The sequence below is a fragment of the Apteryx rowi genome, unplaced genomic scaffold, assembly GCF_003343035.1.
Source record: "Apteryx rowi isolate R43461 unplaced genomic scaffold, aptRow1 scaffold_32, whole genome shotgun sequence".
Lineage (NCBI taxonomy): Eukaryota > Metazoa > Chordata > Aves > Apterygiformes > Apterygidae > Apteryx > Apteryx rowi.
The window spans coordinates 1,289,587-1,314,824 of NW_020449641.1; the positions used below are offsets into that span (position 1 = coordinate 1,289,587).

At 59.8% G+C, this 25,238-nt stretch overlaps 4 protein-coding genes across 7 annotated transcripts in view; 1 reads left to right on the top strand and 3 right to left on the bottom strand.

Annotated features, from left to right (window-relative positions):
* ECEL1 (endothelin converting enzyme like 1) overlaps nt 1–392 on the top strand; it is a 9,521-nt gene extending 9,129 nt beyond the window's left edge. The window contains exon 16 of the mRNA XM_026071001.1: nt 293–392. Coding sequence (XP_025926786.1) covers nt 293–392 — 100 coding nt within the window. The remainder of the gene's footprint in view (nt 1–292) is intronic.
* Nucleotides 393–1,424: 1,032 nt separating this feature from the next.
* Nucleotides 1,425–4,596, bottom strand: ALPI (alkaline phosphatase, intestinal). The gene is made up of 11 exons (XM_026071002.1): nt 4,527–4,596; nt 4,012–4,128; nt 3,781–3,896; nt 3,429–3,603; nt 3,129–3,301; nt 2,899–3,033; nt 2,741–2,813; nt 2,506–2,640; nt 2,117–2,308; nt 1,777–1,890; nt 1,425–1,690 (listed from the first exon to the last, which is right to left on the bottom strand). The coding sequence occupies exons 1-11, from the start codon at nt 4,594–4,596 to the stop codon at nt 1,425–1,427; spliced, it is 1,566 nt and encodes a 521-aa protein (XP_025926787.1).
* Nucleotides 4,597–5,540: 944 nt separating this feature from the next.
* LOC112968573 (intestinal-type alkaline phosphatase-like) lies at nt 5,541–9,105 on the bottom strand. Its single transcript, XM_026071003.1, has 10 exons — nt 8,928–9,105; nt 7,975–8,090; nt 7,726–7,900; nt 7,438–7,610; nt 7,123–7,257; nt 6,966–7,035; nt 6,663–6,801; nt 6,303–6,511; nt 6,037–6,153; nt 5,541–5,827 (listed from the first exon to the last, which is right to left on the bottom strand). Exons 1-10 carry the CDS (start codon nt 9,103–9,105, stop codon nt 5,541–5,543), a joined length of 1,599 nt encoding a protein of 532 aa, XP_025926788.1.
* Nucleotides 9,106–11,979: 2,874 nt separating this feature from the next.
* The window catches only part of DIS3L2 (DIS3 like 3'-5' exoribonuclease 2), a 204,361-nt gene continuing 191,102 nt past the window's right edge, over nt 11,980–25,238 (bottom strand). For all 4 annotated transcript variants that reach the window (XM_026070976.1, XM_026070977.1, XM_026070975.1 and 1 more), the window contains 7 exons: nt 24,061–24,244; nt 22,247–22,333; nt 17,489–17,636; nt 17,053–17,183; nt 16,690–16,794; nt 15,763–15,864; nt 11,980–12,549 (listed from right to left, as the gene is read on the bottom strand). In XM_026070976.1, coding sequence (XP_025926761.1) covers nt 12,451–12,549; nt 15,763–15,864; nt 16,690–16,794; nt 17,053–17,183; nt 17,489–17,636; nt 22,247–22,333; nt 24,061–24,244 — 856 coding nt within the window. In that variant the 3' untranslated portion in view covers nt 11,980–12,450. The remainder of the gene's footprint in view (nt 12,550–15,762; nt 15,865–16,689; nt 16,795–17,052; nt 17,184–17,488; nt 17,637–22,246; nt 22,334–24,060; nt 24,245–25,238) is intronic.

A 25,238-nucleotide genomic window follows, 5' to 3' on the forward strand; every position in this document is an offset into this window, starting at 1 on the left:
GAAACCGGGGCAAAGCACGTGTCGCTGCGAACTGGGGGTGGTGGTGGTGACTTGCCCCCTTTTTTGGGTGCTGGGGAGAGCAGGAAAGGGTTAAGCCTGCAAGCGTGGGGTGGGCATCGCTGGGGCAGGGGGCTTGGGAGGCGAGCGGGGAGGCGCACAGCTGGGTAAGGGGGAGGCGGGTGGGATGGGGACGGCACCGGGGCACCTCCTCCCCAGGGCTGGGCGCGTGGCAGCGGCAGGGCAGGGTCTGGGGGTGCCCAGCTCTGAGTCCCCCCTCTCCATCTCCCGGCAGGGTCCTGGGCAGCGTCTCGCAGTTCGAGGAGTTCGGCCGGGTTTTCCACTGCCCCAAGAACTCGCCCATGAACCCAGCTCACAAGTGCTCGGTGTGGTGAGGAGGAAACCCCCGGCGGGCTGGCATCCCCCCCGCCTTCCGTGCCCGAGTGCCACCCTGCGCCCGCTCCACTCCCCGTCCCCTGTGCCTGCCCTCCCTCCTGCTTTACGGGCAAAGGGGGCACCCCTGGGTGACGCAGGGGATCGCTGCCCCGGAGAGAGGCTGGATGGAGGCAGAGGGAGGCACTTGGGGTTGGTGCCAGCTCCTCCCAGAGCCATCCACCTCCTGCCCGCTCCCTTCCCACCCGGTACCCAAGGATGGTGCAGGAGGGGGCTGCGTCCTGGAGGACTGGGGCAGAGGCAGGACACCCCCGGGCACCCCCTTTTCCGTCCGCCCACCCCAGACCCTTCTCCAGGCCCTAAAGCGTCCAGCACAGCTCTGGGCTCAGCACCACGGTCCTCCCCGGTTGGCGCAGGTACCAGACTCCTTGGGGCCTCCCGGTGCCAAAGGCCCCCCCCACCCTCTGCCCAGCTCTCCTCCCTGGGGAAAACCCCCTGCCAGCCCCATYCTGCCCCCCGAGCAGCCCTCCCGCCCAGGCTGGGCACAGTCCGGCAGGGCTTCGGGCCGGGGCGACGCCAGCCTGCCCCGGAGCGTGGGGAGCCGGGGGGGGGGGGGGGGCCGTGGCGCTTGCACACGGATGCGCGCTGTATTTTTCGCTGCTGTTTCTGGTCAATAAAGCACTGGCTGTACAGGGTGGGCAGCCGGGGCAGTGCCCGGGTACTGCGCGGGGCGGGGGCCCAGGTGGCGGGCAGCGCTCATACCTGGTTGTGCGTGACGGAGAGACACACGTGGAAATGGCACGATGCCCCATCCGTGCGGCAGCAGCCCCCGTGCCCGCGCGATGCCGTGGGCCCGCGCTCCTTGCAACACATCTCCCCTGCTGCTGATCATCCCGGCCCACATTTATTAAACACTGAGCTCCCCGCACCGGGAGCAGCCAGCGCCTCCGGACCGGGGATGCTCCAAAGATCCGCCAGCATGCCGTGGCTGCCGCATCCGGAGGGGCTGGCGGAGGCACCGCCGGGCCGTGGGGCTACCAGAAGAGGGGCAGGAGGAGGAGGGGAGCCACGAGCAGGGCCAGGGGGCTGGCGTGGGTGCTGGGCGCCGAGTCCCACTGGTGGCACGAGCTGTAGGGCTCGAGGCAGGCAGCGTAGGCCATGACGTGGGCCACGTAGGTCTGCTCCTGCACGCCGTGGAAGAGGTGGGCCATGGGGCCCTTGGCCAGGATGGCCACGTCCTCGCCGCCGTGGGTCTCGGAGTCGAGGGGCACGGCTGCCTGCTGCAGGTAGTCGAACTGCTCTGGGGAGGGGAGAAGGGGGTGAGGGGAGGGCGGCACCGGTCCCCAGCCCCGTCCCGCCGCCCAGCCGCGGCCCCCGTGTCCTCACCGACCACGCTGCTGTTCACGTCCTCCCGGCCTAAAGGCCCCACGTAGCCGGGCCCGTTCCCGTAGAGGATGGACGTGTAGTTCTTCAGGTCAGCGGCTTTTTTGGGGGCCAGGCCTGYGGAGGGGAGATTGGGGGGGGTTCAGCCAAGAAACCCCTCAGATGACCTCCCCGGTCTCAGCCAAGGTGCCCCCGTGAGGGCAGTGCCCAGCGCCAGGCTGTATCCTGCTCTTGGCATCACTCGAAGGCCTTGGAGAGCCAAAACGGAGCTTCCCAGGCGGCAAAATCGCCCCCACGGCAGGGCGCTGAGCCCAGCTCCCCCTGTGCCGAACCCGCCACCTACCGAAGATGGAGCTGCCGCGCAGCGTGTAGCCGCCGAAGGAGAAGACGTGCGAGTGGTCGGCGGTGACCACGGTGAGGGTCTGTGCCTCGTCTGTCAGGGCACCCGCCCGCTCGATGGCGCGGTCGAACTCCACYGCCTCCGTCAGCGCCTTGTGGGCCGCGCCGTCGTGGTGGCCGTGGTCGATCCTGCCGCCTGCAGACAGGTGCCGCCGGTGGGCCAGGGGCCGCCGGGGTTGTCCCACCGCCTCCCCACCACCACCACTGGGCCCAGTGCTCCCAGTAGCACCGGCACCGGGAGGCCGTCTGGCGGCTGCCGGAAGGGATGAGGCCACCCTGCTCCCGCGCGTCCCCCAGCTCTCACCCACCCTGGTGGCACCGGCCCCGACTTACCTTCCACAAAGAGGTAGAAGCCGTTGGGGTTCCTGCTCAGGATCTTGATGGCCGCCTCCGTCATCTCGCTGAGCGAGGGGTCCAGGATGGTGTTGCGCGTCAAGTCGTACTTCAGGTCGCTGGGCTCGAACAGCCCTGGGAGGTGGTGGTGGGGGGACACGGAGGGGACAGGCTCACCCCCGTGGCTGAGCTCCGGTGGGTGCCAGGGCCGGGGGTGGGCGGAGGGGGTCGTTACCCATCAAATAATTCACTTCGGGGTTCGCGGCCGCCGCCAGCATCTCCGTCCTGTTCCAGACATAGCGGGCGCCCTGCAGGCCAAGCCTGGGTGGTCAGCGGGTGCCGAGTCCCCCCTCGGGGTGGCCATCGCCGGAGCAGTCCCCGCATCTCACCCACCGGCCTGGCCTTCAGCCACATGTCGATGAGGTTGAGCCCGTCCTTGCGCATCCCGTTGGTCGTGGGGTAGCTGGGATACTCAGGGTCCTGTGTCCCCACGGGGGTCATGTACTGCCGGCCGCCCCCAAGGATCACCTGGGGGAGGAGATCGGCCCGGCATCAGGGGGGTCCCGCGGGGAGGAACGGGGAAGGGGTCCGCGGCGGCGGTGGTGCCGGCTGGGCGCACTCACGTTGATGTCGACGTTGTGCACGAGCTGCCAGGCGATGTCCTTGCAGCCCTGCCTCAGCGCGTCCTCCGGCATGCTGGCGTCGGCGTACCAGTCGCGGTCCACCACGTGGGCGTAGGTGCCCGAGGGCGAGGCGTGCTGCACCCGCGTCGTCGTCACGATGCCCACCGCCTTCCCTGCCGCCCGCCGCCCGCCGTCAGGCCGCGCGCCCAGCTCCCCGGCCTTCGGGATGCTGGCGGCGGCGGCGGCGGGACGCCCCTTCTCCCCGCGAGCCACCCCCTGTCCCCCCCCCCCCCCCATTACCGGCTTTGCGGGCTCGCTCCAGCACCGAGATCACCTCGTTGCCCGCCGTGGTGTTGCACTGCAAGTTGCGGGCRGCCGCGCTCAGCCCCACCGTCTTGTAGTTGCCCTTCACCCCGCAGAGGTACGCCGTGGCCGTGCCCGCGCTGTCGGGCACCTGCCGGTCCACGTTGTAGGTCTGCCAAGGCCACAGGGGACGGCTCAGGGGAGGAGGCCGCTGCCGGAGGTGCCCCCCACCCCACCTCTGCTGGCAAACGGGGTGGCTACTCTTGCTGTGCCYATGGGGCAAAACCTGGTGCCCATGGCCCCCCCTGCCCCCACGGGCACCGCTGTGCCTGGGGTGGAGAGGATCTACCTTGGAGAGAGCCACGTAGGGGAAAGCATCCAGGGTGAGGGGTGTCTCGGGGCCCAGCTTCCCCTGCATTTGCCCCTTTAGGATCCGGGTGGCCGTGATGGTCGGGATCCCGAAGCCTGGGCGAGAGAGAGGCCCCAAGTCACCCTCCAGACCGGGCGCCCTCCCTGCGCCCCGGCCCTGGCTCCGCAGGGCAATGGCTGTGGCCGCCGGGAGGTGCCTGGCAGCACTCACCGTCCCCGAGGAAGAGGATGAGGTTTTTGGCTTGGCTCTGCTTGGGTTGGAGCTGCAAGGAGGCTTTGATGGCCTCAGCTGCCTGCTTGTTCCAGAAAGATGGCTTCTCCTCCTCCGCTGTGAAAGGGCAGCTTCCCTCAGACCCAGCTCTCTGGCACCCACTCCCCAGGGCACCCCACATCCCTGGGCATCCCCAGGCCTGCTGCCTCCATCAGGCTCCTGGCCATGGGAAAACACAGTGGGGAGTGAAAAGCCATGGGAACCCAGTGGGATGGGGGCCAAAGCCATGGAGGGCTACAGGCATCTCGCATCCCCCCATCCCCAGCCCAAAAACCTTAATCCCTTGGGGAAACAAGCCCAAGGTCCCCAGAAAAGCAGGGATGCACCCCAGCACCCATTAACCCTCCCAGAGCTGCGCAGCCCCTGCTCCTCCCCAGATCCACCCCAAGGGCAGCCCATGCCCTGCCGGATGCCCCCTTTCCTCCCCAGGGAAAGTGCCCTGGGCCCGTTCCTGCCTGGGATGATGGCGCTGCCGAGCCCAGCCCAGAGGCCCAGGCAGAGCATGAAGGGTGCCAGGTGCTGCATGGTGGTGTCTGGGCACCCGACGCAGCCAGCAGAGCCTCTGGCACTAGCAGAGCCTGGAGTGTGTTGGGGGGGGGACTTTGGACCCGGATAAGTGGGGTGTGTGGCGGGGTGTGGAGGGGCCAGGCCTTTCCCTGATAGCCTGGCGTCATGCTGGGCAGCCAGCACAAAGGCCGTGGGGATGGGCTACCGACGGCTTTTTATCGATCTGGCCAGTTCCTGGCACTGGGGAGATGGGTGGGTGGATTTGGGGCTGCAAACAGATGCGAGGCGGGGTGGGAGGATGGGCAGTGCCTGGCAGGGGTCATTCAACTCCCCGAATGTGGTGCCGCAGGGCCAGGTGAGGAGGGGACAGGGTCCTGCGTGCCAGGGATGCTCTGGCCAGGGGAGTGCAGTGGGCAGGGCTGAGCGTTGGACCTGGGGCTGAGAGGGCATCAGGAGAGCTTGTTGGRGAGGTCACTTGTGCACTGAGCAACTTTGTTCTCTGCCCCACACTTCCTCAAGCACAAAATCCACTCATGCAGATTAAAAGTCCTTGCTCAGCCCTTGCCAGGATGGTGCCAACCCCTGTGCCAGGCTGCACCCCAGCCTGGTGCAGCAGCTCGAAGTCCCTCAAGCTTCCTGCGACCATCCTGTGGTGGAGGGGCTCCCAACATCCAGGGCTGAGGTTGGGGGGACAGAGCCTCCCCTCTCCCTTGGTTCATCTCCTGCTTCATCCTGGTGCCTCCAGTGTTGCATGCACCCTGACAGGGCCCATGAGCCATGACCAACAGGGGAAACTGAGGCATGGGCGACTCCTTAAGAAGTAACCACAGCTGCAAACCCCTGGAGGGGAGATGAAGTTGAGTGACCTGAGTTTTATTGCATTCCCTGAGGCTGGCCACAGTGGGGACCTGGCCACCAAGAGGGCAGATCGGGATRGGAGTGGCCAGGTTGAAGCACGTCTCTCAGCCCCCTGCCAGGTGGGAGGCCACGCAGAGGGCCAGAAGAGCGAGCAGGGGCTGCGAGGAGCACCGGGGGCTGTGGGACGCCCTGCGGGACTCCCCACAGGCGGGTTCGGCGGCGTAGGGGTCAAGGCAGGCGGCGTAGGCCAGGACGTGGGCGATGTAGTGCTGCTCCTGCACRCCGTGGAAGAGGTGCGCCATGGGGCCCTTGGCCAGGATGGCCACGTCCTCACCACCGTGGGTCTCTGACTCCAGAGGCACGGCTGCCTGCTGCCGGTAGTCCTTGTCTTCTGGAGGGGGGGCAGGAAATACGGGGCTGGGAGGGGCAGCATGCTCCCCAAGCTGTCACGTCAGAGCAGCTCCCTTTGCCCAGGTTTTGGGGCAATTCCTGCCCCGGTGGCACTGGGACCCCACATGGCCACGGTGGCTGTGGCTGCAGGATGCTGTCCCCAGCACCCCTGTCATCCTCGCCCTCTTGCGCTCCCCGGCAGCCTCCTACCTGCAACTGGGAGGCTGGCAGCCGGGCGGCCCCCATCGTGGATGCTGTAGCCAGGCCCGTTGCCATAGAGGATGCTGGTGTAGGCTCGCTTGTCCTTGGCTTTCTTGGGTGCCAGTCCTGGCACCAGAGTGGGGAAGAAGCACAGTCAGCCCCTGTCCCAGCCAGGTGCCTCTCCCCAGCACCCTGGCTTGGCTGGCTTAGCCTCCGGTGGGAGCAAAATGGGGGTGCCAGAGCAGGGAGACTCACCGCCCCTCGCCAGGACCCACCGAAGATGGAGTTGCCACGCGGCGTGTTGCCCCCAAAGCTGAAGACGTGGGAGTGATCAGCTGTGACCACTGTGAGGGTGTCGGAGGGGTCCGTGAGCTTGCCCGCCCGTGCCACAGCCCGGTCCAGCATGATGGTCTCCATCAGCGCCTGCTTCGCCCGGCCGCTGTGGTGGCCGTGGTCGATCCTGCCACCTGCATGGGCAATGTGGCTGTCATGGCCTCACCTGCTGCACTGCACTCTGGGGATGCCTACCCACCAGTGGGTATCCACATCCCACCTTGCACCTCCCAGACACCTGCCCACCACCTGGGACCCACATCCTGCCCTCTCTGCCCCCAGCTGAGGCTGCCTGGGGCTACTCATCTTCCACGAAGAGGAAGAAGCCATTGGGGTTCTTGCGGAGGATGCGAATGGCCTTTTCCGTCATCTCCACAATGGAGGGGTCTGTGGAGGTGTTGCGGTTCAGCTCGTACTTCATGTCCTTGGGCTCAAAGAGGCCTGGGGGAGTGGAGCAGGGGACAGTGGCAGGGTGGCATGTCACAGCACCTGGGTCAGCTAGTGCCCTGCAGCAGGGTCCACACTGGACCCGCTTTGTGCCATGGCAGCACCCCTGAAGCACGGACAGGAGACATTGCCTGTGATGAAGGCAGTGATGCTCTTACCCATGAGGTGGCTCACGGAGTCATCCTCAACTGCATCCAGACCCTTCTTGTCCCAGACATAGCGTGCACCCTGCCAGTGAGAACGGACACGGTGCTGATGGCTCACACCCATCCCGCAGTGCCCAGTGCCAGCTCCCCTCCGCCTTGGCTCAAGTACCTCCTTGGAGCTGAGCCATTCAGCAGTCAGATTGAGGCCGTCTTTCCTGATGCCATTCTGTGCTGGGTCGTCTGGGTACTCGGGGTCTGGGGTCTGCTTGGGGGTCATGTACATCCGCCCGCCACCCAGGATCACCTGGCAGGGGACCGGGGAGCTGTGACCCGCACTGCCACCACTTGGAGGTCACAGCGCCAAGGGGTCCCAGCCCTGCAGCTCAACAGATCCCCTCCGCACATTTCTGGGTCACCCACATCCCCTGTGGGGGGGCACTGGCATGGCCTTGCCGTGCCGTGGGGTGCCCACTCCCCAGCTCACATTGATGTCCGTGTTGTGCACCAGCTGGTAGGCGATGTCCTTGCAGCCCTCCTGCAGGGCCTSTTTGGGCATGTTGGCATCAGCATACCAGCTCCGGCTGACTGAGTGGGCGTAGGTGGCCCCAGGGGACGCATGCTGCACCCGCGTGGTTGTCACGATGCCCACGGACTTGCCTGCAACATGGGTCAGGGTTTACAGCCAAGCTGGACAGAGAGCCCGTCTGGCCCAACACAGCAGGGGATGTCCCTGGACTGGGCTCTCCGATGGGGGCACCCCACTGTCCTGTACCTGCCAGCCTGGCCCGGTGCAGGATGGAGTCCACCTCGTTGCCAAAAGTGGTGCGGCATTTGCCATAGACAGCCGCTCCGCTCAGCCCCAAGGTCTTGGCATTGGTCTTCACCCCACACAGGTAGGCAGTGCCCGTGCCAGCGCTGTCGGGCACCTGTCGGTCGATGGTGTAGGTCTGAAAGCCAGCAGGGGGTGAGAGTTTTGGGCAGTGGGCAGCAYGGGCACTGCCACTGGCACTGCCCCACTCACCTTGGCCAGGGCCACGTGGGGGAAGGTCTCCATGGCCAGGACACTGTCCTCGCCTGAGCCGCCAGCCAGCTGCCCCTGGTAGATCCGAGCTGCAGAGACCGTGGGCAGCCCCATGCCTGTGGGCACAGCAGAGCCACAGGGTGGCAAAAGGCCAGGATCAGGGCCTGACCTTGCCTAGGACTGGCAGGGGACACCCTGCAAGGACCTGCAGCAGGACCATCCCAGGCCAGGCAGTGCCTTCTTGTGCCACCACAGGGACACTGCTGGGGAGATGTCCCCATTCCTCAGGCTGCAGGGCACCAGCCCCATCCTCTCGCCAGCTACTTCAGGACATGGCTCTGTCCTCTCCCTCTGCCTCTGTTTCCCTGCTGATACCTAGAGGTGCCGAACGGCCCTGGAACTGCTGTGCCTGTGAGCCAAGGGGCCTGGCAGGGACCCATGTCCCTGCCCTGCAAGACACAGTTGGGCTGACCGCTGGGTCAACCAACCTCCGAGAAGGGCTGAGCAATGGCCCTGGGCACCAARGCCCTGTCTGGAGACAAGGCCCAAAGACTGGGACAGCCAAGGGGAAGGAGCAGGGGAAAGGGAAGGAGGTGTCAGATGGGGAACAGCCCTATTCACAGGGTGCAGGCCCTGAGGGAATTAGGGAATGAGTAAGATCCCCCCCCCCTTTCCCTCCCCAAGGGTCAGACATGCTCCAGCCTCCCTGAGGACCCCAGGGACCAACTCGCCCCTCACTGCACTGGGAACCCCCTGTAAGAGTGAGCTGCCCAGCAGGCCGTTCAGGAAACTGAGGCATGGACTTTGGTGATGAGTTTGGGACCATGCCATGGGTCACAGCTTTGGAGATGCCTTGCTAGGGACCATCTCTGGGCTGGCTCTGCGTGTTGGCTCCCAGCTGGACACCAGGAGGGTCTCTGAGACACCCCATGTCCCTGATCTGGGGGACTCACCATCGCCCATGAAGAGAATGATGTTTTTGGCTCGCCGTGCCACAGGCTGCAAAGCCAGGGCCAACTCCAGCCTCCTCCTGGCCCCTTCGTTCCAGTAGCCTGGCGTCTTCTCGGTGCCTGGAGGCGAGCAGGGGGATGCAGAGGTCGGGGCTGTGTCCAGCGCTGGAGGCACTGCCATGGGCCCTGCATGGCCCTGGGCACCCTGAGGGCCTTCAGGGGCAAATCCCCCTGGGAGACCAGGGTGGGCATCTCTACCCAAGTGAATTTAGCCTATTTAGTCCCATTCTCCAGGGGCCTTGGAGGGGCCAGGAGCCATTTGGGGATCAGCCAGGCCTTTGGCAACCCCAGTGTTGTCCTGCATCTGTCTGCAGAGGGGAAAATTGAGTCATGGTTTGGTTGGGAAGTGCCTTACACCTCTCCACCGAGGGCACTGGCCACCCAAGTGTCAGCCCCACGCACCAAGTGTGCTAAATATGGAAACCACGACCGGCCAYGGTTATCGATTTGCTTCCTCCAAAACAACCTGGCAAGCAGCACTGCTGGTGACATGAAGGGGCAGCAGGGCTGGGGATGGCTGGGGACAGGGCATGGCTCAGGCAGGGCTGAGACAAAACCCCTCGAAGGATGGGGTCCCAAAGCACCATGAGGCTCTTGACACGGCCAGGAGGGCTTGTCCTCGCTGGGTGCYTGGGGCTAGGCCCCCACCATGGGGCAGGATAGTCCCATCCCTCCGGAGATCAGTCCCCTGGGGAGGTGACAGGGTGCCCCAGAGAAGCAGCACCGGCTCCAGCACCTCCCTGCCTGGGGCTCCCCCCCCCCACTTCACGCGGCCCCTGTGGGAGCTCTCACCTGAGGCCGCGGTGGAGAGCCGGGCGAGGAGGCAGAGGAGGAGGCAGCTCCCTGGGGAGAGTGGCTGCTCCATGCTGCCCACCCTGGGGTCCCTTCCTGAATGCCGCCTGCGTCCACGGGCAGGGGGGCAGCCCTTTATGGCCCTTCCCTGTCCCGCCGGAGGGCTGAGCCCCGCTGCGGGTGAGAGGACGGGCTGATAACATTCAGGGACTGTCTCCCAGCCCTGCCCAGGAACCTCCCAGTGTCCCCAGCCCTCCCTGGGACCATCCCCCCGGGGCTGAAGGACCTCCAGCCTGTTCCTGGGGCAGGCAGGGCCCCCGAGGCTGCTTGGGGTGTCCCAGGGCCCCCCGGCTCCTGTGCTGGCCAGGCTGCCGTCTGCAGAGACCCTCAGGGAGGTAGGGAGGGCGCAGGGCAAAGTGCTGTTATTGCAGATATGCTGAGCCTGGGCGTTGGACTGGGCTGGATTTGACTTGTTTCCCTGGAGAGACAAATGCACAGCCGCAAGGAGGGGGGACACTGGGCTGACAGACAGGGGGAGGACATCTCACCTTCAGTATCAATGTCCTCAGGTCCCCTCTCCCAGGGGACACAGTTACACACAAGCCTGTCAGGGCCCTGGGACAGCCCGTGCCCATCTCACTGCCCCTTGCCCACCCCTACATTGGGGCAGCATGTCCTCCCCTGGGGGCAATCGGGGTACCAGCTCTCATCCCACATTGGGAAATACCTGCTGTGGGGCATGGGGAAGAGCTCTGGTTCACCAAAGTCGGGTGAATAGCAGCAAACCCATGGAGGAGCAGGCTGGTTTGACCCTCTCCCTTGTCTGAAGTTTGAGAGAGGTGATGTCCCACGCTGAGCACAGCTGGAGCACAGGAACGCTGGGCCATGGCACACGGAACCACATGTGATTGCTAAAGGTCACTTGGAAGGACGCTGTCAGCAGCACAGGCCATGGGGACTGCCGGTGACCATGAGAGCTTTTCCAGGTCACCAGCTCTCGGGAAACATGTTGTAGACAGCCCTGATCCATCACAGGGCCAAAAACCTGTTCCTGAGCAGGGCAGTCTGGTTTGGCCAGTTTCCCACTGCTGCAAAGGGCAGAGGCACCCATGCTGAGGCCACGTTTGTCACCATGAACAAGCCAGAGTGAAGCAGGCCCCCTGTGTTCCTCTCCCTGCCTCGCGTGATGGATCCACCCCCTCGTGCCAGAAGTCAATCCCTCCATCAGCCCTTGCTCATGGTTGCTTGGCCCTGCAGGGATGACGAAGCGAGGCAGCGAGTGCTTCATCCCCAGGGACATCCTGACAGCAAGCACCCTGAGAAGGGCCATCCCCACTGGATGCGATCACAGCTCCACAGGCTGCCTTGAGCATCCCGAAAGGGGCTGGATCCTCCCCTCCACAGAGGGAGAGCCCAGCCTGCTCCATGACACCATGTTTCCAGGCTGCCTTCACCCTGTGCCAGGTTGGCACAGAGACATGCCGGGAGGTCCCTGAGCCAGGAAGAAAGGAAACGACTGAAGGGAGTTGAAGAGCTGTTCTTGCTTGTTGGAAAAGACTTGGTGTCCTCTCACCCGTGTACCTGTCCTGGAGCCCGGTGCCAGCCTGTGGCCACGGTGAGCATCAGCTCTGGTCGCAGCTGGGCGCGAGGGCTGGTGTGGGACAGAGCAGACAGGGGACATGGGGACAGGCAGCAGGGAACAGGCCYGGACGAGGGGCTGGACGCTTGCTCTCTCGAGTGGAAGAGAGAAGCGAGGACGTGGCACGTGTTTTTCAGTGTCCCGGGATGATCTATGTGTGAATGCCAAAACAGGCCCTCTCCACAGCAGGCAAAGTGCAGCCTCGGGGTGGGCGCAGAGCCCGGGACAGCCCTGTCTCCGGCAGGAGGGTCCCTGAGCGGAATTAGGCTGGAGGCCAGGGTGTGAGCAGCTGGAGCAGACACCCAGAGGCTCCTGGTAAAGGATCAGACTGAGGGATTAACCGCTGGAGCACGAGTCGGGAGCACACGTCTACCTGATCCCCCCCACCTTCCGGCTGAGCAAATACCAGGCTGGGGGGAGGCAGGTGACACAGCTTGGATTTCACAACTGCCTGGGCAGCGGCGAGCAGGGGAAGGCACAGGGCTGCCCGGGAGATGAGTTATTGCTAGGATTCCTGGCTGGGGAACGTGGAGGAGACAAATAAACCTGCACACAGTCCCCCACGCGGCTGCTGACCCGGCTTTTATTACATGATACACAACCCAGCACGAAACCCTCTTGCACGGCCCCTCGGCCTCCTCCCACGTCAACCCGCCCAGGAACGTGGAGCCAAGCAAAAAGCGTGGCAGCCCCTCTCTGCTCCTGGGGGACACGTGTCCCCGCTCAGCCCCCGCCGCAGGCACCCAAGGTGGCAAGGGATGTTCACCCACTGCCTTAAAAAAAAACAAACATAAAGCTAAAAATATCTGAGAGTAGAAATGCTCTGTCCAGGGGCAGGTTCAGGCCCTGAGCCCTGCTCCCAGTCTGACAGGCCGAGTTAAAATCCAAACCAGAAATAAAATAACATTGGTTTAAAAATCAAAACCCTGAACTCCTTGTCAGTCCTCTCCGTCCCCCATGGGTGTCAGTGCGGTGTGTAAGGCCTGGGTGGTGACAAACTGTTGGCAGCAGGGAGCAAGTGGAGGCCAGATGCACTCACTTCTCTGAGCCCGGTCTCTTGATCACGGCACTGTATTTGAGCGGGACACCATCCGACTTCAGCACGACCTCCACCAGCGTGAAAATGGTGATCACCTTCAGCGAGGGCAGAGAGAGAGAGAAGGGGGTTTCTCAGGTGGGTTGGCACCAACCCGKGGTTTGGTTAGAGCCGTGCTGGCTTTTGCTGCCTCTGCTGCAACATCCCCCAAGGACCGGGGCAAAAGGGCAGGACAGCTTAAAACAGCTCTGCTGGGATGGAGGGTGCTCACAGGGCTGGGGTCGGAGTAGGTCTGTGCCACTGTGGCCCCTGTTTGCCTGCGCAGCATCTTCAAGGGCGATGCTGCAGGGCAGATTCAGCCATGCCTGGGCTGTGCCACCAAGCCTGCCAGGGAACCCAAACCAACTGAAATGAGCCTCACAAACTACATCCGCACTTGCACCAGCCTGATCAGGCCCTTGATCTTGTTCTCTGCATGGTCACAGAAGAAGCGTGGGAGATTGTGCTTGGCTTTAGATCCCAGTCTCCCCTAAAGCCTGTCTGTGCCTCACTTCCATCCAGAAAATGCAGAACATCACTTAATAAAGTAACTTGGCAAAGTGCCAAAGGAGAGCAGCCATGAGAAGGGTTTTCCAAATGATCTTAGTCATTTTCTCAGCATCCTCACAATGAGGCAATGACCTCTCTTGACTGTATAGYGAGAGGGGACCCGGGCAGGGAGCATATTGGATGAGACACAAGGGAATAAAGACTCCAGAAAAATCAATTCCTCCTGCTCAGGAATGCACTGCTGCCTGCCATTGCCTCCCCTGCCCTCTGAATCAATCTATGCATGCAATTGCGCAGATTAGAAACCTGAAGCATTGATCAGATCTACTCACAACAGTTAACGGGCTGGCTGGGACATCAAGAAGGGGCCGCCTGCAGCCCCTTCTGCAGAGGTCACGGGATTATCTCCATCCAGAGAGGGAGAAAGAGGCAGCCGCATCCCAGCCAGCCCAGCTCAGCTCAGCATCCTCACCACTGCCTTCGGGAGCGCCTGCTCATTTACTTCCCAAACTCCAACAGGTGGGTGGCCATGAACAGGCCATGGTGACCACTGCACGGCTGTGGCCTGGCATTTGCAGGATCAGCCTCTTGATATCTGTGTTATCTAGGACCACCTCCCCAAGTCTTGCTCTGCAGCAGTGCTCCAACAGGGCCATCTGCTCAGGGCTGTTATGAAGGAGGAGCAGGCATGGAGCCACCCAGGATAACCTTGTCAAACCCTTCCCAACTCATCCAGCTCCTGCCACTCCAGATTAACCATTCAGAGCAGGACAATCTCATTAAGACTTAAATGCATCAAAGTGGCCAGCGATGAGCAAGCTACAGGGAAATCCTTTTGCAGACAGCTCCCCAGATAGCTGCCAGGCTGGCCAGCTTGAACAGGACACTGCTGCAGCAGCAACCAGCTCCCTGCCTGCCCCAGCATGTGCATGGGAGCTGTGGCCATGGGGCAGCCCCCCAAGCCTGGGGGAGTCAAATGGGGACCAGGCCTCCACCACGGCTCTCCTGCAGGGATCCTGCCTCATCCCTTCGCTTAACTGCCAGGGAACAGCCTGATCCTGCATCAAACCCTTTGACTCCTAGATCCACTTCATACTCAAGCCCTGAGTAATGATTGCTAATATCCTGATGACATCCTGGAGCTGGGGGAGGGTGGGAGGGGTAATGTGTGGGGCAGGGGCCCACACCTCCTCTCGGCAGCAGGGCTGGCCAGCCCAGACCTCGGCACACTGCATGACTTTTCGCAAACAGCCTTCCCAGATGTTCCCGCTCCTGGCTGGGTTCAGCCAAACTGGGAAGCGGATGCCAAGCGTGGGGGCCAGGTGGAGAAAAGGGGTGCTCTGCACCACAGGACATCAGAGTGACATTTCTCGCTGGTTCAGCACAACTCTCAAAGGGTCTGGCTGGTCCCGGGGCTGGAGATTTATTGACTCAGGGATCTGTTGGCTCAGAGGACAGCTCAGAGCATGCTCCCAGGAGAGGCCTCCAGTGTTTTCTTAGGAGGCGTGGAGGATTCGTGGAGGAGTTTCCTCCATCGCCAAATGTTTACTTAACCAAAATGGGCCCTGCTCATGCTGGGGCATCATTTTTCATGCGGGTCCCTGCTAGGGTGTAAGTGATACCAGCTCCTGTAGGAAAGGAGGAACCAAGGCCACTTCGGGATGTGTCCAGGGGGCTTTCCTGAGCCAAGCAAGATTAGAAAGGAAAGCTCAGCTCCAAAGGGAGGCCAGTCCTGCAGAAAGGCCTTCAGCAGCTGAGGAGCTCTGCTGACTCTGACCCCTCTGAACCTGCAAGATCTCCCTTGGAAAGAAGGGATTTCCCAGGACATGCATCGTATCAGCCGGAGGAGTCAGCCTGGCCCTGTATGAGTCCCTTTCATCCAGCCCTGCGTGGAAAGCCTGCAGGTCTGGCCACAGCCGACACCTGGCTCTGTACCCGGTGGTCTGCAGCCATAATCAGAAGCAAGGATGGGTTTTGCTGGGCACAGGAGACAGGGTTCAAGCCCAGAGCTGCCCAGAGCACAGATCCATGCAGGGACAGGTTTGGCTTGAAACCTCCTATCCACACCAGGCACCAAGCAGAGATCACCAGCAATCAACACAGCTGTGATTTTACAGCAACACCAGATAAAAGCTGGCAAAGAGGCACCACTTAATCAAGCCAGACAAATGTGATTGTTCCCTCTGATTGAGTTACCGAGTTAATAGATGACAGGGACGCAAGAGAGAGATATCTAGATTATGTTAAACCATTTGATACTGCAACTCAGGAAGTCTGACTTAAAAAATTCCTCCTAATTGGGCCTCAGCCCTGTCACATGGATGGAAACCTGATGGAAGGGCCGTGCCACTGAGAGGGTAAAGAAACGCCAGAATAGGGGGAAGGGCCTAGACAGGAGCTGCCTTAGGCCTGATCTTACTTAACATCTTAATTGATGATCTGGAAGAGGGAAGTAAACAGCATGTTAATTAAATTCATGAAGGAAACTAAATTGGAAGGCAGTGCACACAGCAGGCAAGGCAGAGTCTGAAGGCCACGGAGGGGTCAGGCACAGGCCAGCCATGCGATGGAGCAGGGCTGGGTGCAAACCCTGCCGGGAAAGGAAAGGCCGAGTTCGGGCTCGCTGGGGAGGGGCAGTGGGACCCCGCAGCCTGGGAGGTGATGAGGCCTCCCAGATCTGGCCTTGTGGAGAGCGTGGGATCCACGTATCAGACAGCCTCCACTCCTGCCCCCGGTGCTGTGAGCCCTTCCCACGTCCTTACCTGGGACACAGCCTCCTGCTCTGGCCTCTCGGGCTCCCACATGAGCGTCAGCTCCGGCTTCCTCCCCACCTTCTGGAACTGGAAGCCCAGCAAGGGCAGTGCCTGTGGGCAGGGAGTGCGTTGGGAACAGCCTGCACCCCCGGCACCCCCTGCCCTGCTCCCCCAGCGACATCCCCCCACCCCACTGTTCCCCACTTTGATTGCGGATGGGGATGACGCTGCTTTTGCCCAGCACACTGCATAAAGTCCTCTGCAGCTCCGTAACAGCCAGGGTGCAGCAGCCCATGAGTCTGAGCTGAGCACRTAAATCAGGGGCTGCTGTGATACACAAACTGCCCATACATCACGCTATATGTCCTGTTTAAAGATGTCATTGCCAGTCGTATAACCAGGTTATTAAGAGAAGCTGCTGTCACTAACTGCAGGTGCTGGCCTACAGTGGAGCTGTCATGGCCCTAGATATACTGTGCGATTAAATGAAATGAAAATCAGCCTCGTTCCCTTTCCTCGCTTTAGACCTGTGTTGATCTCTGTCCCCACAAGCTTGCCTTTATTTCCTTTTACCTGGACTAGATAACCCACAAAACATAGTGGGGAGAACCTGGTCTCAGAGTGGGCTGCTCCAGATCTCTCTGGTTCCTCACGCTCTGCTGGCAGCAGGCCAGGGGAACACCAGGCAGAGCCAACAGGGGCGTTCCTGCCTGGACTCTGTTCCCAGAGGCTGTAGCTCCCTCACCCTGTCCCTTGGCTCCCACCYCTCTGGCTGGCCCGGCTCAGGAGCAGCTCTGGGGCAGCAGGGCTCACCCAGAGGAGCACCAGGACATCCGCTGCCTGCTCYGACAACCCAGGCTGCTGCCAGTTTTGCTGCGGCCGTCTCTGGCGAGGCAGCGTTGGGTGTGAGGCGGGCAGTTAGGGTGAGGCACTTACATTGCAGTAAATGCGCTTCTGCACTCCAAACTTCAGCACCAGGACGTCAAAGGCCTCATTCAGGACACCCATCACCATAGCCTCTGACTCCAGAGGACCACACTCCTGCCAAGAGACAGTGCTGTCACTACACCAGCACCCCACACCCAGCTGTCCCCATGGAGAGCCCCATCCCAGCACTATGCTAATGTCCCCAGTTCCCTGGAGCTCTGCTGGTGACGGTGGCTGCGTCCCCTCTCCGTTTGCCTTTCCCCAGGCCCAGCTGGGGAGCCAAGCAGCCACACAGGCCRTTGCCCTGTGATGGTCTAGGGTGGGCCTTCACGGGGAAACCCAGAGATGCCTTGGGGAATTCACAGCTCCTACCCTGACAAAGATGGCGAAGAAGAGGTCAGCACTGAGTTCCTGCACCCTCTTGGAAGCCATCTTCCGGTCGTTGCAGTGGTCTGCCCGTTGCTGGATGGCGTCCTTCTCCATCTTGATGGGGCAGCTGGTGCCTGGGAGGGAGACAAGCGACAGTGAAGGGCCCATCCTCCCTCCCACTCCAGAGCTGCCCCATAGCAGCCTGGACCTGGATGCCCAGTTCTCCCCTGTCCCCCTGCYGGGTCGAGGGCACCACTGTGCCAGGGAGTTGCCCAAGTGGGAGCAGACTCCAAGCATCCTGTACCCATGGCAGGCAAGGCAGGAAACCAGGAGTCCTGTCGGTGCCAGGTAGAGCTGCCTCCTCCCCTCGCAGTGCCCGGAGCTGCCACACAGTGGTGGGTGCTGGACACATGGCGCAGAGCGACCCCGCGGCACTCACCGAGCGAGGCAGAGAGGAGCCGGTGCACGATGATATCCGCATAGCGGCGGATGGGTGAGGTGAAGTGCGTGTAGAAGGGCACGTTGAGGGCATAGTGGCGGAAGAGGGTCTCGTCCTCCAGGACTCCGGTGCAGAAGTACAGAGCCATCTGAAGGTGGTGAGAAGCAAGGGAAGGGTGTGAGCATGGATGCAAACCTTCCTGGATCCTCATGTGCGGTGGCTCTGCTGGGCAGCGAGAGCCAGGAGGGTTTTACGGTGCTGCAGAGAACTTGTCCTCCTATCCCTGAGCCATGGCATGGATCTGTCTCTGTCCTAAGAGATGCTGGCCCTGCATTGCTGATGACACATCAGCGTGCTCGTCCTTATGCTCCCAGCTGCGCTCTCCTGCTACACCTTCCTGGAGGAAAAAGACGGAGGGATGGTGGCAGGTCTCTGCACAAGCCTGCAGGGATCTGTGTCTGCGAGATGGGCTAACGGGGGATCCCAGCTGCTCCGAGCCAAGCAGCTGATGGTCCTTCACCCACTGCCCTGTTCGGGCTGCATAGACACAAGGCAAGTGCTGCAGGAGCCAGGTAAACAGGGAAGGGGGTAAAGCTGTCTGCAGGGAGCTCCTGGCTGCCAAGCTGCTGGTCGATCCGCGTGTCCTGTGCTCCCCTTGCAATGCCCAACACCTGGTGGCCCAGGTGGCCCCAAGGACTGCACTGACTTTCACATTGTGCTTGTGTTTAAGCAGCCTCTTAAATCTGCTCAGGTTTTGGGGCCCATTCGCCACCCAACCGTTCTCTGCAGAGGAGCAGACGGGAAGGGGAGAGCCCAGCCTGCCCCATGCCCACAACAACGGATGCTTTCCTGACAAGCAGGTTCCCAAAGCAAATCCCGCGCCAGGTTCTTTTCTGGTCCTGGGTGAGGCCACAGGCTCCACACACCCATCGTCCCTGCGTGGAGAGCAYCGGTGGCCAGGACGAGCGGCTCCCCCACTTGCCTCCAATGGGGAGCCAGCCTCGCTGTGATCCCCACCGCCTCCTTCCACAACAGCAGCCGGGAAGCCGAGCGGCTGGACGACCCAGCTACATCAACACCCGGCCTGTGCTGGTCCCACACTTCCCAGCAACCTCTTCAACGGGAACCTCGCTTGGMTGCGCCACCCCTGTTATCACACATGTTACAGCTTTTATTTTTACATCTGTGAAACACCAGCCCTCAGGGCTGGGAAAACAATAGGACCAGAGCCCAAGCGGGGAGGGGAGGGTGGGCAGGTCAGGGGGGTTGCGGTGGGGTCATGGCACAGTGGCGATTGAATGAACCCGTTTAAAAATAAGAGCAAAAGATTTAAAAACAACAGGAGTAGCTGGCTCTGATTACAGAGCTGTCCTGGGATCCACGGTTTGGGCAGCTGTCTCCTCCGCTCTCCAGCCCAGAGGCACAGCCAGCTCCTGCTGAGCAGCAACGCACTGATCCGGGCAAGTAAATAGAGCAGGTTAAAAAAAGCAGCATCGGTCCCAGCCTTATTATGAGACCCAAGAGCTGGGATAGGAACTCTGATGGCTGCCAATTTCCACAACCCAGAACTAAATTGTTTCTGATGGACTCCACAAAGTACGATCTCCACTCAATTAGCTCAGCTCCCACTGAACAAGGCTCTGTGTGGTTGCGCAGGGAGACACACTGAACTCCCAGCACTGGGCTTCCTTGCTTTGGAGGCTTGCGCAGGAGAAGATGAGTGTCTTACACTTACAGAAAGCATAATATTACAGGGGGGTTTATGGGTACCGAAGCCAGGCTCCTGGGCAGGAGGATGCCTGGCTAGCGAAGAAAGATCCCTGCAGTGCCAGGCAGGTAGAGAGGGGCATCCAGGCTTGACAGCAGAACATGCAAGTCTGATGGTGCAAGGTTAGCTTAGATCAAAGTCCCTTATAAGAGAAAGCCACAAGGAAGGGCTCATACCTTCCCCTGTGTCCAGAAACACAAGGCACCCCCATCTTTCAAGTTACCAAGATGCCAAAGGTCCCATGCTGCTTGCTGTTGTCTGGGCAACTTCTAGATGGATGTGCTGACCAAACTCAGCTGCTTTTGGGTCCAGGACCCTTTCTGATGCCCTGTTGGCAGCTCATGACCCTCACAGAGGTTGGAAACAGCTCGGTTACTATTGCAAAAATATTTCTTTGGGCTATGGCAAGGTTACGTAATGCAAGGAGTCCAGTCTGAGACCTGTCTGATACCTGCCCTTGCCACCATGATAGCACCAGTGACACCAGCCTGATGTAAAGCAGATGTTTTCTCATTAACAGCTTCAACTGACAAGTGGTCTCAAATCCTCAGGGTCTGACTGCTGCAGTCCCCAGAACTGCAAGGAGCCTGGAAATAAATTAGCCCCAGCCAACCASGGGTGACTTTGCTCTTACAGACAGATTGAATCCCCGAGTGACTGAGCCCCTGAAAAATGATATGTCACTGCTTCTTCATCTGTTACAAAATTCCTGGCATGGCAATCCAAGGGCTCCTGCAGACACACATTACCAGTTGCTCCCCAACTCCCTCCTTCTCCMAGAGGTTGATGTCTTGACCACCAATATGCAGCAAAGATGGAAGATGGTCACTTGGTGTGAGCATGGCTAGGGGCAGTTTGTTTTGGCTGATTTGTTTGCAACCTTGCTCCTGAAACACAAGCTTTATCAGTAAGACCTGAAATGTGTGCAGGGATAAGGGTCATTCCTCAGTGCCCTGGGCCTAGACGGTCTCTCGACACCATCTGTCAGAGCGACAGCCCAGCCCTTGACACCAGCACGGCGCCCTTGTCTGGTGCATGGCCATGTTCTGCAGCTGCCAGTGCTCAGATCTGTGCTCTGACCGTGACGCCCGGGCAGATGGGCAGAATGGGGGTGATTCTTCCATCTGCTCTGTCTGTACTGGGACCAGCAGCAGACAGTAAAAAGTCGTCTTCCCAGGGAAAGCTCTTTCCACTTGGTAGCTCTCTGTCCTTTCCTAGGGGCACTGACAGGGGTTTGCATTACCCATCCTCTGCATTTAGCAGTAGGAACAACGGTGGGAATCTAAACTGCTCAGGATTTTGGTGAGCTGTGGCCAGCCACCTGCTGGCCCAGCATGCAGCAAGTGTGATCAGAGGACAAACAGAGTGCAGAGAACAACACTGATGTCTCTCACCCCAGCAGCTCTGTGATCCTTCCAGACAAATTGTAGGTCATATGGACACACTGCTGCATGTGTGTGCTGGATCACATTGGAAAATGACCCTAAAGGTGGGAGGGTATGTGTGTTCACCTGGCTGGTGGCTTTGGGCAAGTCTGAAATTTCATTTACAAGCTAAGCAGTGACTCAGCTAATGGCCAATTGCATAAGCTCATCCTAGGATCAAGATGGATTTCAACTTCTGGTTCACGCACCACTCTCAACAACGAGAGTATCCCATCGCATATATCAGCATCATCCTGCCAGGAAATGCTGAAGGGAAGGGCACTCGCCATCCAGAGACAGGCTGGCCCACAGGCCCAACAAGGGCTCAGCGGTAAACTGGGCCCATTATGACTCCAGGTTGCAATGTTGAGTGTGCACAGACAGCAGGTTTGCCAGGCAGGAGTGAACTGCTTTAACACAGCACACCTGAACACAAGAGCACCTTGACCTTCTGATGATGGTATGTCACCACTGCATTTACCTGTCAGCACCTTCCTTCAGAAAAGGAAAGCAAGACAGAAGGGACCAGGACAAGCCAAAGCAGGACACAGGATCGTTATGTGGTGCARCACAGCCCGCTCCAGAGAATGCTACCTGCTCTTTGGGAAGCAGCGCTACTGAGCTGAACACATTTTACCACATGGCTTCAGTCCCCAAATCCACTTGCAAGCAAGCATTAAGCCACGAAAGTACAGCAGGACTTCAGGCAACTGCTAATGAGTAAATGGAGCAAATGAGCTAATTAGAAGAGTGACAGTCAAATGAATGATGTTAGGAAGATAATTCATTCCTGCAGCGATAAGCAGGCCACAGCAGAGAGACCATTTCAGGAACATGCTCCTTCTCCCTGCGGGGTAGGACTTCCCTCAGAAGAGGCTCTGTTGTGCCCCGATGCAAATGTAGAAACACAGATGCTCCATAAAAACTTTTTTTGATGTTGAAAAGTACCCAAATACATGTCCTGAGCTGCAGACTCACCAAACACAGCAATCAGTGCAAGCAGCACAACAAGACTCCATCACAGACACTTTCACAGAAGGTCTCTTGGCCTGGAGGGAAACCAAAGGTTTCCAGAGCATTCCTGCTTATAAGAGCATGAGTTTGAGGGCCAGACTGTGCTTTAAGACCAGTCGCACAACCCTGCATTGTCCTGACTCCTTATTCCTTCTTTGCACAAGAAGCCAGTTTGGATACCATGACTTGAGGAACTGGCATGAACACAAGCCCTGGAATCTGTCACCAGCTACTTGTGGAGCAGGCTGGGTCCCTGCAAGTCTGCCAACACACTCTGTACACAACTTCAAGTGTGAAACATCCCAACTGATAATTGTAGGGTTGGGATGGGAAGGCTCATCCAGTAAAGCTCTGCTGCACCAGGAATTCAGCATGGGGTTGAAACACTGGGTGGGAGCTGCTGGGAGCCCCACAAACACATGTTCAGTGTCCATTCACCCTCCCTTTATGTAACAACCAGCTACAGTAATGCAGAGGGAGCCCATGGGTGAAGATGGAGTCATAACAGGTAGCTACAACCTGACACATCTGACAGCACGGTGCCATCCTTACCTGCATGGGCCTGGAGAACATGTTGGTCAGCACTTCTTTCCTGGCTTCGGAGTATCTGTCGGTACCAAACGTTTCATTTAAGCTTTTCTGGAAGAGAAAAGAGAGATTTTAATGTTGGCAAGCAGTGGTGTCTAGGGGACCCAGACAGACCTTACTGGGACAAACAGGCAGCTTGTCAGAGCAAATTGCTCTTTTCCCTGCAAATCCCCTTGAGAAGTGCAGAAAGTGCGTGTGGAGCTGGGTTCTGGCTGCAGCAGCCAGCTCACCCTGGCAAGATTGCGCACACAGCACTGCCAAGCGCTGACCCACCTCCTAGGGTCAAATGTAGTGAGCGCACAGGGCACAGAGACTGCTGGCTCTGTCCCCAGCCGTGCAGCATGCAGGGGCATCCATAAGCCCTCTTCCTAACCTGTGCCTGGCTCCTGTCCAGATACTGAGAGCTTCAGTGCATGGACTAACGGGACTCTGGGGAGATGCAGATATGAGAGGTCACTGCCCAGGGCTAGCAGCAAGGAAGAGATGAGAGAGTTCAAAGTGCGGAAGAGAAGCTGAGTGCACAGTCCTGCATCTGCTGACTTAGCCTCAGCACAGCCAACAAGCGGGGAAAGCAGTCCCAGCTGATGGAGTGGTGTGAGGGAGGCCAGCAGGGGTAGGATTAACAGAGGATTATCCACAGTCCAGTGGCAGTGGGGAAAGAAAATCCTGGAACCTGTGCTGTGCTGTTCAGTTTGAGTTCAGTCTCGGGACACGCTCAGCAGAGGATCGGTTCGATACCTCCCTCACTGGCTGTGTCTGACCTTTCCCAGCACTGCTCTCCAGTCCTTCCCAGTCTCCATTCTCCACCCTTCCCTTCCCTGAGACCTTCAGCAGCCCAGACAGAAACACCCTCTTTCAGGGCTACTTTTCCTGTGCTACAGAGCAAGCGACTGGCCCAGGACCTCCTGCAAAGGCAGGGAAAGGAAATCTGGGTGTCCAGGGAGCGTCCTGCCCTGGGACATGCTTCCTATTGCCCTGCTTTGCAGGGAGAGCAGTAACTTGGGTCACCTGCAAAGTCTCCCAGACCCTGCTCTAAGCTTTGTGCACAATACAGCCAGCCGGGACAGGCTGGGCTACCCTTGCCCAGTGCTGGTGGAGTCAAGCGCTGGTAAGGCAGGTGTTTCATTTCAGTACGGACTAGCTGTCGGCCCTGCTCGGGCAGAGGCTGGGGCGATTGCACTGCTGCTGTTCGTCCCGAAAGCTGCAAAGGCCTGCCTGGCTTTTGGACTTTCCTTCCCTTTCCTCAGCAGCAGTTTCCTCCCACCTGTGCTGCAGCGGTTGGAGAGATGGCAGCCTCTCCACTACCCCTCACATGTGTGCCTTGAAGCTCCAATAGTTTTATAAGCCCTAAAGAGCAAGAGCATCCCTCTGCCTCTGCCCGGCTGACACATGGCCCTCACAGGCCGGAGGACAGAGCAGCCTAGCCAGAGGAGCTGCCTCCTGAGGGCCTTACAAGACATCGTGCGCTTTCTGCCCAAGGAGCTAGGAAGGGAGTGAAGAGTTTCACTCTTCTATGTCCCAAAAGCCTCCGTGCTGACTCAGGGACCACATTCACTCTGTGCCCCACGTCAGTATAAAAGTTTAAAGGGAGAGGGACTGCTCCTTCCCCACCAGCAGTGCCGGGGAACCCAGCACGTTCCCTACGTCTGCGGCTGCCCCCAGACCTCACCCCAGAAAGAGCAGGGGACACGGGGCAGGGAATAAATCCCACGCTGCTGCGAGCACAACGCAGCCACGCCGCTGCCCGCCCTTCACCCCCACATCCCCGGCGTGCTCACGTGCAGGGCCCCCGCGCTGCTGAAGTCGATGTCGAGACCGACTTGGTCGCAGAACTCCACGAGGTCGTTGAGCAGCTTGCTCTGGGGTGGCGGGTGGCGGCGCAGCAGGGCCTGCTCGGGGAAGGAGCGGTAGATCTGATGGGCCACGGCCATGTTCGCGAGCAGCATGAACTCTTCCACCAGCCTGCAGCAGAGAAAAACAGCCCCGACCCCCCCAGTCAGAGTGGAGTGTGCACTGGGCGATACATTCGCTACTGGCCGGTCCAGCCAGTACGTAGTGACGGGAACCAGTACTACGCAGGAGGGAGAACAGCTTCAAGTTGCTGTTATAAAAGAAAATYAGGCCTGAGACTGCAGCAAATCCCCCCCCATATTCTCATTTTCTAGCTGAGGTATCCCCACAGACTCGGAGAAGGCCATTCTACTAGTGCAGACAGGCAGAAGTCAAGGATAAACTGACAGCTTAATTTAGAATAAAATAATCTTCTTTTAGGTCATTTTATCTCCTGAAATGCTCGACAAGCATAACAAAGGCTGTGCAAGAGATAGCACGGAAAACAAACACGCATCGCTGTCTTCTCGGGCCAGAGAAAACAGCGTCTCACTTGCTCCCCCATCCTGAGATCGACATGTGTGGTCAGGCCCAGCCACACAGCCCTGCCTTTGAGCCGGCTTTCTCCGAGAGCAAAACGTGGAGCGGCCCACGGCAAGGCAAGCGACCCGCTCAGCTCCCCGCGGGGCTGCTTCCAGGATCTAGGTGCTACCAGGACTCTCCATGGCTTCACGCCCCTGCAGTCCRCTCCACTGCGGAGACTGCTGGGCTAACCCAGGCTGGGGTGAGCACTCCTCTTCTTCCTCTAAACACAGAGTCATTGAATGGAAATCTCCTGGGCTATCTGTTGCAAAGAAAAGCAATCTCAATGCTAGAGATCATCTTTGGTGCACTATGAGTTATGCTACCAGCTGTAGGGCTGTGTCACAGGAGACCTGTTTAACTGGGCTTAGATAAGCAGCGAGATGTGTTTAACTGGGCTTCCCACTATTTGCTGCGCRTATTCCCCATAGCTCCTAACTAGTGCTAATTGCCAAAAAAGATAATAGAGCCACAAAAGTAACCTCAYGCTCCAAGCAATGCCCGAGTGAGCTGCCACCGATAACGCTGGCACGGCCCCACCGCT